This window comes from Rhodamnia argentea, chromosome 1, assembly GCF_020921035.1.
Source record: "Rhodamnia argentea isolate NSW1041297 chromosome 1, ASM2092103v1, whole genome shotgun sequence".
NCBI lineage: Eukaryota > Viridiplantae > Streptophyta > Magnoliopsida > Myrtales > Myrtaceae > Rhodamnia > Rhodamnia argentea.
The window spans coordinates 6,291,631-6,304,537 of record NC_063150.1 but is presented as its reverse complement, the minus strand read 5'-3'; the positions used below and the strand labels follow the sequence as shown (position 1 = coordinate 6,304,537).

The window sequence follows — 12,907 nt, the reverse complement described above, 5'->3', positions numbered from 1 at the left end:
GTCGGCATTTCATGTTTGAATCACACCAATTGCCTGGAAATTGTTCGGATTGAGTCTACCCGTAAAGCCCAAAGGTACGAAATCAACCTGACTCATAGAGCTTGCATGTTCCTTTACTTACCTCTACGCAGAGGATTATCCGAAAAAAGAAAAATACCTTGTAACTAAGCGTTTAAATATGGGCTAAGCATTTAAGAGGCGAAACTCGGAATCGAAACCGAGCATCGGGTGCTTATCGGAGCACAAAATTCCAGTCCATTTTACCAACCAACTCTACTAACCCCTTGTGAGATGAAAGATAAAATGGTCTTCCTGGTCCTGGAGGAGAACCAGGGTTTCCGTTTTCACTTCGCGAGCATGACGATGCTAATGAAGAGACCTCGTTCCATTTTCACGAGCATGACGAAGCTAACGCATCTTGTCTTCATACTCAGGCAGTCAGGCCACCTGTCTTTATACTCAAAGACACCTGTGTACAGAAAAACATGAGGTAGCATCCTCCACAAAATAAAAAGCAAGGTGGAATCTTGGTTTTTTTTTTTTTTCAAAATTTTTTTTTCTTTATTTTGGATTAGACCCGCCGCAAAGACCGAGGAGAAGTCAGAGCTGCTCATCTCTGACTGACCAGGCTTGAGTCTGACCAGATCGAGTGACGATTTTCCAGCACCTTGTGTTCAATTCACATGTGAATTCTCAAAATTACTTTTTAATTGATTTTCCCATTTTAAGTAGGAATGTAAAGTCACTTTTTTTTTTTGGTTTTTCGAGTCTTGTGTACGCACTGAAGCACATCGTTGAATAGTGAATACGCTCAGAACGCTGGCCACCCACTTTCCCAGCAGATCAATTGAAGTGGAGCTAACTGAAGTCCTAACAAAGGACAAAGTGAAAGCTGACAATAAAATATCCCAACCCCAACAGCCCACCTTCTCGGAATCCACGCCCGCCAAAAACTACCCAATGAAAAATGTGTTGGCCCCACTCCTCTTCCTTAAGGCAAAGAATTAGCTCAACTGGCCACTTTGTAACTTTGATTTCGTGATTTAAGGAAATCTTTAGCTTACAAATTTTACTTATACGGAAAATCTCACATTTCGACACATGAAAAATTAGTATCGGCAAATGGATAAGACTTCGTAGCTTTCGATACATCGTTCGTTATTAGTGCAGGTGATATAATCGCCGTTGCAAAATGTGACATTATTTTCGTTTGGTAGGCATAGTAAAATGTCTCGCGAGCGCTAGTGAATGGATTTTTTTTTTTTACTTTCGCTCACATTTTCTTATGTTAATAGCACGCTCATCTCACGGATTGATTTTAATGTGCCTAACATTACCCTTTGAAAAAATAACACCCTTCATATTATCTGTGTTATTGTTGTTGTTATTATACTAATTTGTGCAATGACTATCACCGTTGTTTGATACACCAACTCGAATTTAAAGTCAAGCAAAAAACATAATTTCCAAACTCCCACCTATAATTCCCCTCACGCACAACGCTCAACTCAAAACCTCCTCTCCTCTCTCTCTCTCTTCTCCTCTCCCCTGTCTCTCTCTCTAAGATGGCGGCCTGTCTCTGCTCCGCCAAGCTCATCGCCGCTTTCTTCCTCCTCTCCGCCGTCCCCTTCGCCTACCTCATCTCCCTCGAGCTCTCCCCGCCCTCCACCCACGTCTTCCACTACCACAGCTCCGGCTTCCTCCGCGAGTGCGCCAAGTGGGACGATCCCCGCCGCCGGTTCCTCGTCTCCTTCCTCGAGGGGGGCGTCGGCCAGGTCCCCGTCCCCGACGACTACTCGCCGGGGCCGTCCGCCGTGCTCGAGGAGGCCACGGTGGTCAAGGACGCCGACCTCGCCGGGAACGCCTCCCTCGGCCTCGCCGTCGACGGGGAGAGGGGGCGGCTCCTTGTCGCCGTCGCCGACGTGATCGGGAACAGGTACTCCGCCGTGGCGGCCTACGATTTGTCAACGTGGAAGAGGACGTTCCTCACGCAACTCAGTGGCCCAAGTAAGTGGGTGAGAGAGAGAGAGAGAGAGAGAGAGATTACTGAGTGAATTCTGATTTACTTTGACTGTTGCAAAAAGAAAATTTTTTGTGGCATTTATTTTAATTATCTTAGGGCGTTCGTAAATGTGCACTGCGACGACACTTTTTGATAGGACCCGGCAAAACTTGATTTGAAGTGATAGATAATTTTCTTAAAAATTCGATCTTGCAAAAAAAAAAAAAAAAGTAAAACTTTATACACATGATCTATTCTGGGAAAAGACATTTTCATCCGAGGTTTTTGATCTCGTCGTAAGTCACATATTCGAGTCATGTCATGTCATGAACTTTTAGTCAAATTGTAAATTAGACCATCCGCAACCTCATGCGGTGACCGGCTCGTACGCTTATTGATGAAGGGGGTGTCGAACATTTTCTGATGACGGGTAGGGCTGCTTGTAGTAATGTTTTAGAAAGACAACTATTCTGGTCGATTCTTTCCATTGAGAGTTTGAGATTTTGTATTTGGATTTGTTTTCTTAACAACCTTAGCTTGCCCTTCTGCATCATCATCATCCATCGTGGGTCAAATCGATGGGTCGGGTGATTAGGCTGCTCTTTCCCTTTCAAATCACGTCGAGAGGAGGACTTGTCAGGCTGTATTGGCAAAAGTTGGAGTGAAAAAACTGACTACTCAGACTGGCAAATATTTATCGGGAATGTACTCAATAAATGCAGTGCCTGAATATTTGCGCTCCATAAGAATGGGGCATCATTTCCATCGCCACACAATACATCAAGCACCAAAATCTTGCTGACATAAAAACCTTCGCAAATCATTTGTAGCATAAAGATTTGGGAATATGAGGATCGGAGCCAGATTCATACCCGGCCCGCACCCAAATCAGCCCCCACCCGTATCTTGTCATTGGTCCTTTTTTTTTTGGGGGGGAAGGGGGAGGGGGGAGGTGGAATTACTGTTTTGCCATTCAGTTCATCGCATATGATGTCATATGAGTTTGCTAATTGGGATCATATGAATCTATAGTCGCTTGCCGTGCTCGATCTAAAGATAAATTTCTCTCTTTTCTCGGTGCCTTGAATTAGATTTAAGTCTTGGACAGACTAGAAGGTAAGGATATTCATTACTCGCCTCATGCATTTTGAGTCCTTTTGTCAATGCTCAATGTCCTTGGCAAGTTTTTGCCCTCACATCCTCCTAAGGAGTTGCTTTCCTTAACCGGCGCAGGCGATGAGAAATCCTTTGCGGATGATGTCGCAGTGGATGCCGAGGGCAATGCGTACGTCACCGATGCCAAAGCGAGCAAAATCTGGAAGGTCGGGGTGGACGGAGAGCTCCTCTCGATCATCCGATCCCCGCTCTTCATCGCGAAGGAGTGGTACAGAAACCTGGTGGGGCTGAACGGCATCGTGTACCACCCCGATGGGTACCTCCTAGTCATCCACACGTTCAGCGGCAATCTCTTCAAGATCAATGTTGGAAACGGAGGGGAGGAAGTGAAGGTGGTTGATGTTGTGGGAGGACGATTGACGTTTGGGGATGGTCTGGAGTTACTGTCTCCTACCAAGATTGTGGTTGCCGGAAATCCTTCAGGGAGATTGGTAGAGTCACTTGATGGGTGGCAGAGTGCTTCTATTGTTGGGAGGTTTAAGGGCCCTTCGCATAGGTTGGCAACTGCCGCCACAGTGAAGGACGGGAAGGTGTATCTGAATCACATGTTTGGGCTCGGGTACCCGAGGAAGAAGCACGCTCTCGTCGAGGCGGTTTTCTCGACATGAGGAGAGGAAGGGGACGAACTTTTCTAGAGAAAAAACCAGAATTAGGCTAAATTATAGCGAGCCTGGCTAAATCGTACTTTTCTGGAATCATATTGTATGTGGAGAGAGGAGAACAGAGGTCATAGAGCTCATGGATATTCTGTGAAATGTGATAATGCTTTTTTACCCTCTTTGAATTGGCAAAAACTTTTGGTTTTGGTTGAAGAGGGCCGTGAATTCTTGGTCAAGTCCTTATGGATCCGTTTGCCAGGCACGTGTTATGCTATAATGTGAAGGATCATAAAGCTAGGAAACTCGGAACACCCAAATTGAAATGGCATAGAACGAGTCAACTTTTCCAGCTTGCCCCCTAATTTCTAGGTGAATAGATAGCAATAGATAGTACTGGTCTATGCTTGAACATTAAGCTAAGTCCTCCGTTATTCTATATCCTTGTTTCAGTTTTCAAAGCACTACGTTGCATTGACTTCCCCCTTTTTCCCCCACTAAGTGGCACATTTTCCCGGGAAAATCAGATTAAGTTTTGGCTTAAATTCTAAATGGGGTGTTGTTGGGTCGATTAGGATGGCATTGCGTCACATACGTCTGTTTGGCTAAGATATGAAACAACCACAAGCAGTCAACAAGCCGAGGACAAGGCCAGTGGCCAGAATCACTGCCAAAGTGCGTTTAGACTTGGCACCCCAAGAAGGATCAAAATAGAACCATGCTAGATAAATAAACGACTGTCAAATAGCTTCATGTGTTCTAGAGCAATTACACTGTGAATCCACTCGTTTATTAGGTCGAAATTTATTCATCTCTCTCTCTCTCTCTGATGTATATACACAAATGTACAGTACTACACTCAAATCCTATGTTTGGACGATTTCTATGGTATAGCCTTACAAGTAAAGATTGAACTAAAAAGAACTGTCTGGTCTCCTGCCAGTCTTACCAGTAAATGTTACCTGGGAAGACCGACCCTGCGCATGTAATGACAGGCTGATCACTGGTGCTTCTTTGCTCTACCTTGAGAGACCAATAAATCATCTCTCTTCGAACTCTCAGGTCTCCGGGCCCATGCAGGAGCTTGATCTGGCCCATAACGATAGTCATAAAAGAGCTCCTCACTCGCTTCAATATGCTCCTTCGCAAAAATTCCCACCCGATGATCTCCTGCCACTAGCATCACCTGACAATCCCTCGGTGTTAGCTAAATGACACATATCTAGACAAGTCAATGAGGCTTTAAGGTACCTTCGCATAGCAATTAGGGTTGGATGAGTGATTTGCAAATTTAAGCTTGTCTCCTTTGCGGAAAGCATCGAGGACATACTGCACCAAAAAGTGGCACCAGTTTTAGGTCGGGAATATCACGAATAACAAGCATGGAATGGACATTGCAGAACACAACTGGAAGACTTGTAAGATGGCATGCCATAAACTTTACAGGCACAGCACAGGTGCATTCAGAATGTTGGTGAATCGTGAACTCAAGTCCTCTGAAGCTTCTATTTCCAGACATGATGTGCCGTGTATCTATTTTTGGTTCTATTCACACAAAAAGCTTATGGTTTCAAGAGCAGCAATTCTGCCAGTTAAAACAAAGTGAAGCATCGCTAACATGTATATAATATTCAAATTCCCGATCAAGCCAACAGAAGAAATGAGGATCTTGAGTGACAATCTGCATAAGTAACATTATGCTGAATCGCTGATCCAGAGAAAATATCCCTGTAAACCAGGAACTGTTCAACATTGACTTCCACTATGACAAACCTTTCAGCCATGAACTTCTACGTTGGAGCCTGATGCAACTTAACTTAAAACATGCCAAGAAACCAATATTAGCGACAGAACAGCTAACATAGAACTCGTGGAAAGTGCATCAAGCTTTTGTTATGGTAACAAACTGCCTTATTTTACATACAATCAAACATAAACATGTGTACGGGGTACACATAGAGACTTAAACAAGCACGTGAGCACATGCACACACATGTGCACAGAGAGAGAGAGAGAGAGGAGAGAGATTACTTGCCTGATCATTCAAATCAAAAAGAAATGACGAGTTAGCCCGGTCATAGATTTTCCCACGTTTGTCTGCCTCTCTATGAGATATCAATTCTCCTGTATATTCTCCAAGATAGTCATTTCTGTTCACTGGGTTCTGAAATCATATCAGCCAGTCAGGAAAACAAATTAGTAAGCACATGGAGATGAGGTTTTCTATTACTCTAATAACAATGAACCCAAACTGATGGAAGAACAGGGATTATTAAAAGAAAGTGCAGAGGGATCACCGGATTAGTAAATCTTCCTGTGTATAACAAAAGCAACACCTACAATGTATGATAATATAAAGAACTCTTTTACTTTCCTAACCTTCAAGAAGGCACCCCATCCGGCAACATCAGATTTTGCCAAGAGGATCTGAATCGGATCAAAAACCAAAATATAGTAAGACCATGTATCTTTGTATCGCACATATAATAAACTAATTATTATTGGGCATAAGATTCACTCACTCTTTGCTGCTGCCTCAGCAGGAGCCTCATGTTTCCACATTGGCCTTCACCACGCCTGGGGGGCTCACCCAATGAACCATCTCCACAACTGTGTAAAGCAAGCGGGTAGAGTAAGTTACAAAAGCTGAATCTGCTTACCAAAATTGGTGGGAAAAGGTTCGTACCTCACCCAGCAGTTCCGGCAAACATCCGGATCACATTCACGTCCGGCAGCAAAGCAGGGGCATTGCCTACTTCTACACTGACTTTTTGCACAATGACATCCCCTAAAACGGTTCTTGCAGCTTTTTGAGCACCTGAAGATCTCATAGGTGTCGTTATTGAAAATTGAAGGTCACTTCTTCTATAGTCCAACATCAAGAGCTAACCCACACATTAATTGGAAAAGAAACCCTGAAACCGATTCTCTTGTTTACTTGTAATGCTTCTTTGATTTTTAAATAGCTATCAAGTGGCTGTTTCTTAAAAGCTTAAGGAAATAGTCAAGAAGATTCCCCACATGATATATAATATCTGAAATTGTATCAACACGACAAATGCAATTCTAAAGGAAGCTTCAGCTGAGCTTAAACGCACTTTATCAACTGAAGCAAGACTTTTAGATGTGATTTAACCTACCCACAATACTTTTCACAGCAAGTTCCATTACGTAGACACGTGCATTGCTTTCCGCACATAAACTGGCAGCCACATGGAGTAAACTGCTTGCAAGACCGATTTTTACCATCTGCAATTCTTTTCCAAATTGAAGGATGACCAGCAGACTTCCAGGAATATTTGAGTTTCCGTGTTCTGCCCCTCCTTCTAAGTAACCGAGTTTTTGTAGGCATTTCTTCCTGCGACATTGGTGTAAAAGTTGCAACTCTATGCATCATGTCATCTTCGGTTATAAAAAAATCCCAGTGATGAAGTACAAAGTCACCCAAAGTAGAACTTAATGCAGATATTTTTCTCAGGATTTCAGACTAGGAGAAGTGTGACATTCAGAGATACAGGATGGAAGCTACAGGCCCACAACTACATATTTAGGAATTTAGCCTGCATGCAGCTGCTACTTGAGGTCTACATGGTAATAATCTTAAGTACTTTCTGTGCTCTCTTTTCTGTTTTCTCTAGTTCCTATTTGTGGCTAAACTTACAAGAAGCTGTTGCTAGATAGTACTTTTATCATTGGACACAAAATCGAGACATGAAAACTCTCTACAAAATGAATTATCCCAGCACTTACAGTTTGGACGCAAAATCTTAAAAGAATGTCTGTGTTGCCTCCAATTAGAGGTGATCAATGGGCAGGCTCGGAGAGGGCCGGACCTGATGATCGGGCCTAATGTGTTTGCCAAGCCTTACCACATCACAAGTCTGGATGACCAGGGCTAGGGCAAAAAATGGGTGGGGCTGGCTTGCTCAAGTAAGGCCTATGCCCAAACCCGCCCATTTACCTCTCAGGCTTGGGCGCACGAGCGGGCCGCCTGCCTGTTGATCAACTCTACTTTCGGCAGGGATAGACCTTCTATTCTCCCTTCTAGCTAAAGTAACAATAAGAAACATAAACTAAAATAGAGAAAATATAATAGCACAATCGATCCTCATTCACATGAAGATCATCTTGTACTTACAGTAGCATGATCCATATCTCCATTTCCATTGTCTTCTAAACACGAACTAGGTGCAGCACCTGATCTATTGGATATAGAAGGCCCAACGTCATGCATGTAGCTTGATACTTCCATGCATGTTTTCAAGCCAGAAAGCATGTTTCTGGCAATGAGACAACTGGAAAGTAAAATAAGCTTTAGCAGAAAATTGGAGGCAAAATGTACAAGCTTTTCTTATTATAATACATAATCTATGAATCACAAATTAAACATCAAGCAGCATAGCCATCTGCATATTACTTAATACATATCTGTAAAGCCACTGGCCTTTTTCACCTCTACTTCCTTTCTATAGGAAACAGCAATTGCCACGCTCTGAAAAAATATTCTGCCGCTTCATGTGCAGCCTATTATCAGGAATATTTCAGGATTCTGTATGACGTGACGAAATTACATTTGGTGACATGTAATCATAAAAGAGTATTGATTTAGTAAAAGATGATAAAAGAGTGGAAAAAATTGGTCCAATTTCCCTCAGAAGCTAGCGCAAGCACTCTCATCAACGCTTGATGTGGATGAACTTCAAAGTCATCAATCGTGTCTAAAAGAGATAAGGGAACCAGCAAATACACATTACACTCAGCAAATCATGATGCATTAGCCATAGAATCTGTTAGATGATAATTGTCAGAAGTCAAAACATGAATGATAAGCGAAGGCCTGCCACTGCATAAACCAGTATTTTAAAAAGTTAATATCTCTAAAAATATTCTCCGGTCATGCCAATTATGTTAGCCAGATATATCCTTACAAAATTCTATATTTATTTGACTAGTAAAGTATGGTTTCACAATGAAACAAGAAAAACGCAGTAACTCATACACAAAATTTGCTGCCTCACAGCAATTCGTAAGTTTGTTAGATTGTTCTTCCAGATTTCAAGAATGACAAATCCTCATAAAATGTGACTGTATTAGCTAAGAATGTACAAAGACGTCTAGAGTAAGAAATTACTTGAATTGGATCCTGTACCTGTTTTTACCAAATATTTCTACTCCCTTCGTATATAATTCTTTCTCAATAGGTTTCCACTCACAGATGGGCACCATCCTTTCACCTGCAATTTCATTAGATTTTTGCTTTTCTTTATGTGCTTCTGCAACAACATTACCTTCATCTCTCATAGTGCCCTGTTCTCCAGTATTATTGGAAGTCTGTACTGAAGCAGGTATCACCACGACATCTTCCTCTTCATTTATAATAAGGTCCTCTGTCTTATCACTAGAAGGACTGCCAGAAAATCCGAGTTTGCCAGAATCACTGAAAGTGGACTCCTTTGCAGCGTCAACAATGACCGGGTAAAACTCCAATTTACTAGATACATCGGGATGAGGTGATAGCAGTATCTTCTGTTTCTTAACAGGGGATCCAGCAAAATCATCAGAAATGAGTTTTGGGTCTTGCGGTGGTGTAATTTCCTTCTCTATATCCTTGCACTTTCGGGTGATCTCGGTGCACAGCCCAATTACAGATGTATGACACTGTGGATCTTCATCAACACCTTTTGAGGAAGAAGGTATTGCTTGCTCATGCACTTGGGCGATGCCTGTGCTGTGATCTGCAATAACCAGCTCTGCAGCACTAGAGGATCCCATGCTTTCCTCTTTCTCTCTTAAGGTTTCCCTTTTCACTCCATTGGAATCATCAATATCAGAACATTCCAATGAAGCCTTGATAGTATTGAACTTACTCAACTGCAAACAATCCTAATTAATTTTAGATTGCCACAGGGGCAGATTCTCAAATTGCATGATATACATAAACAATGTTCTTATGCTGTAGGTTAGATAATGAGCAGATAAAAAACGGAGTAGAGTTGAACAAGAAGATGACTGAGACTTTTTAAAGAGAAATTTACAAGCATTTAGAAGCATTTCCATTGCATCCCCTACATGATATGATGCAAACTGTAAAGCGCACAACATATAACCTCATCCTCCATCACTTAAACTGGCTTCACTCTTTGTCCCATATCCCATCCACCACCCACTTCTCTCTCTCTCTCTCTCTCTCTCTCTCTCTCTCTCTCTCGATCTCGATCTCGACACTATTTCTTTATGGGAGATTCATTTGTTCATACCTTCAGGTAGCACTGATCACCACAAGGTTTTCCATCTTCTTCATGCTCTAGAGAATAGGGCTGCTTTTCACCCTGTCAAGAAAAGCCTATAAGAAAATATAGTAAAATTAAAGTAGGGGGAAAATGACTTGTGATATAGCTGCCACTCCACTTACAGGAATAATTAAGCTTTGGGAACAGCCATGAAGACGACAATCAAATAGCTGTGGAAATTCCCAAGAAGATAAGCATGGTTTTGATGCCTTCTTCCTTAGCCAAAACAGAGAGAAGGAAAGGAAAGGGTCTCTGAATGCATACCAAGCAACGACGACAGAAAAGATTGTCGAAAGAATCTAAAGCAGCACTGAGGGTCTTGTCCAGATATATTCCCTTATCAGTTCCCACATCTCCAGAGTTTTTGAGATTTTTGTTCTGTTTCTTTTCATAGTTCTCTTTAAGAAATTTGTATCTCTCCTGCAGATCCAGAATCAAATACATCTCTCAAGTCTCAAGTCAGCACACGGAGGATTTTCTTATGAACAACATACTTTTTCAATCAAAAGAACACAAACCACCAGTTCAAAGCTTTTGTTATAAATCTTGTTTCGATCACCTGGATTTCTAATTTGGTGCCCCCAACAAACTGGCTCACAATGTTCTGTACATCCTCGCTGGAACCATACTCCTCAAAAGCCATCCTGGAATCATTACAGGGAGACGTGATTCTTATCAATAAGCTGATTTTAATTGAAGTTTGGACTCTCTCTTCATGGGTTCTCACTTATTAAGGTCTGGCTAATTCATGAAACCAGTTGTTTTAGCTGCCATACTCTATCCTGTTTAACAGGAAAAAGAAAACTATGCTTTTCTTTGGAAATTTCAGGAAATCAGCTTTTCCACAAGCAGTTCCTAATCTCTTCATGACAAAGTATATGTTTGAATTTCCACTTTCAGCAATCCCAAGTATTAACTAATCTCGCCAAGAGACAACTCATGCAAACAAACTCTCTCCACCTATTGCAGACACCTGATCATGTAATCCTTAAACCTCTCTAGAAGCAAAGAGAACTACATGACCTGACATTCTTTTAAAACTATGCACTTACCATAGTATGCGATCTTCAGCTTCAGAGAAGTCATGCTTCTCGTCCTCAGGCTCAGTCATATCTTCCTCACTATCGCTGCAAATGAGTGCTTCACTGCCATGTTGGTCATAGTAAATACGTCTTCTCCCAACCACTGACTGGTCTTCAGCCATTCTCTGATTCCTGCAAGATGTGTCCAATTAGAATCATCACTTATAGATGGCAGTGTGAGCACTTGCCCACACTCATGACAATGAGAGAGCGTGTAAAACACACTACCAAGTTGGCTTTGGTGCTTTTACCAAAGCCAACGATATTTACCAAGAAGTAGTACCTATCCAAGAATATCCATGTGGTGTAAGGAGGTAATTTCTCAGTATAAGGAAGCTTGGTGCCCACAAGGGATGACAATTCGTGACCGTAAATGCCATCTTTATCACCTGATCCTTGAACATACGCACTAAACTTCCCAAGAGGATTCTCAATCCTAGACAACAGTATATTACTGAAACCATCGTTTTTTGATGCTTCTGACAGAAGCTGGCATACATGATCTTCTACTTTCTTCCCATTTTTCTCAAACTTCTCCTGCGCGATAGAATCAGAAGCGGGTTCATGCCATATCGCAGCATTCACTACAAAAAACTAATCTCCAGAGACTTTCTCTAGCAGAGATTATCAAGTGAAATGATCAATCCTAAAAAAATATATGCACATGCACATCCAACGAAACAAAATCGACTTAACTTTAACCGAAGAATTCCTCTCAGCTTGAATTTGCTTTCTGAGCAGGTTTATCTTAGAGACCAAGTTTCCAACACCTTCATTCGACTGCTCCCCATTCAACTTCTGCCGTGCCCAGGAAAAAAAGCACGTGAATATTGAGAAATCCATAGAATCAATCAATCAAAAATTGAGATGATCAACTATACCTAAAAGGGAAATCATCATGACCAAGAAATTAGACAGAAGAAAAATAGCTGCTTTATCATGAGATGCTACCATTGGGTCGCAGATAAAAGGACATCCTCGTTCAAAGTAACAACTTCGATCGATGAAGAACAAGCAGGGGTCCGGGCCTTCATTAGTATTGATTGTACAGTGGATAATTACGATACATAGGAGATTAGAGACCCTACTGATGAACGGCCATGTCCGCTCCGACCAAAGGTGACTCTAGAAAGCAGAGAGAGAGAGAGAGACTGACCCTGGGCTTGGTGCCAGAGTCGCTCGCCTTGGACACCATGGCTGCTCGCTGCTCCGCGTCCTCCAGCCCCCCGTACACGGCACTCCGAGCGAGAACAGCGTGAGAAATTCTTGTGGTCTTTGGAGTGGGAACGGACACGTGTCGCCACATTGACGTGGGCCATTCTTCTCTTTTTTTTTTTTTTTTTGGGTAAGGTGAGCTGTGTATTAACTTTCCAAACACAATACTTACAAGAGATGGTAGGCCAAACACAAATGGGCCATTCTCTTTTTTTTTTTTTTGGTAAGGACAAATGGGCCATTCTCTTTTAAGATTGTTTGTTTCGAAAAAATTAAATAATTAAAAAAATATTTTTTTAAAGATATAAATTGGTGATTATAATTTTTTAAACGATTAATTATAAAAACATATTTTTCAAATCATTTATTTTTTACAAAATAAAATAAAATCTAATTACGTTCACTTATTTTAAAGTATGAAAATTACGTAATTTGGTTTTCATTCACCTTGAAAAATCGTAACACCATGCTTAAAAAAGTGATCAAGAGGAATGAGGAAGGATCATGGAAACACATTCTTAATTTGATGGAGGAAAAGATCAGGGG

The 12,907-nt window shown here is 41.7% G+C and overlaps 2 protein-coding genes across 7 annotated transcripts; one reads left to right on the top strand and one right to left on the bottom strand.

Moving 5' to 3' along the window:
* Positions 1-1,492: 1,492 nt before the first annotated feature.
* On the top strand, positions 1,493-4,013 carry LOC115750183. Its single transcript, XM_048278726.1, has 2 exons — positions 1,493-2,007; positions 3,236-4,013. Exons 1-2 carry the CDS (start codon positions 1,566-1,568, stop codon positions 3,784-3,786), a joined length of 993 nt encoding a protein of 330 aa, XP_048134683.1. The 5' UTR covers positions 1,493-1,565; the 3' UTR covers positions 3,787-4,013.
* Positions 4,014-4,498: 485 nt separating this feature from the next.
* On the bottom strand, positions 4,499-12,433 carry LOC115750191 (histone-lysine N-methyltransferase EZA1). Of its 6 annotated transcripts, none has more exons than XM_048278685.1 (17): positions 12,303-12,433; positions 11,843-11,944; positions 11,430-11,683; positions 11,117-11,278; positions 10,624-10,708; positions 10,329-10,484; positions 10,187-10,234; positions 10,032-10,103; positions 8,924-9,657; positions 7,913-8,069; positions 6,915-7,132; positions 6,461-6,592; positions 6,297-6,384; positions 6,154-6,201; positions 5,810-5,938; positions 5,026-5,115; positions 4,499-4,960 (listed from the first exon to the last, which is right to left on the bottom strand). In XM_048278685.1, the coding sequence occupies exons 1-17, from the start codon at positions 12,339-12,341 to the stop codon at positions 4,775-4,777; spliced, it is 2,700 nt and encodes an 899-aa protein (XP_048134642.1). In that variant the 5' UTR covers positions 12,342-12,433; the 3' UTR covers positions 4,499-4,774. The 6 variants fall into 6 exon arrangements, with proteins under 6 accessions (XP_048134642.1, XP_048134654.1, XP_048134661.1 ...); XM_048278697.1 differs by having other exon boundaries at positions 5,026-5,103; XM_048278704.1 differs by having other exon boundaries at positions 8,924-9,645.
* Positions 12,434-12,907: the final 474 nt, after the last annotated feature.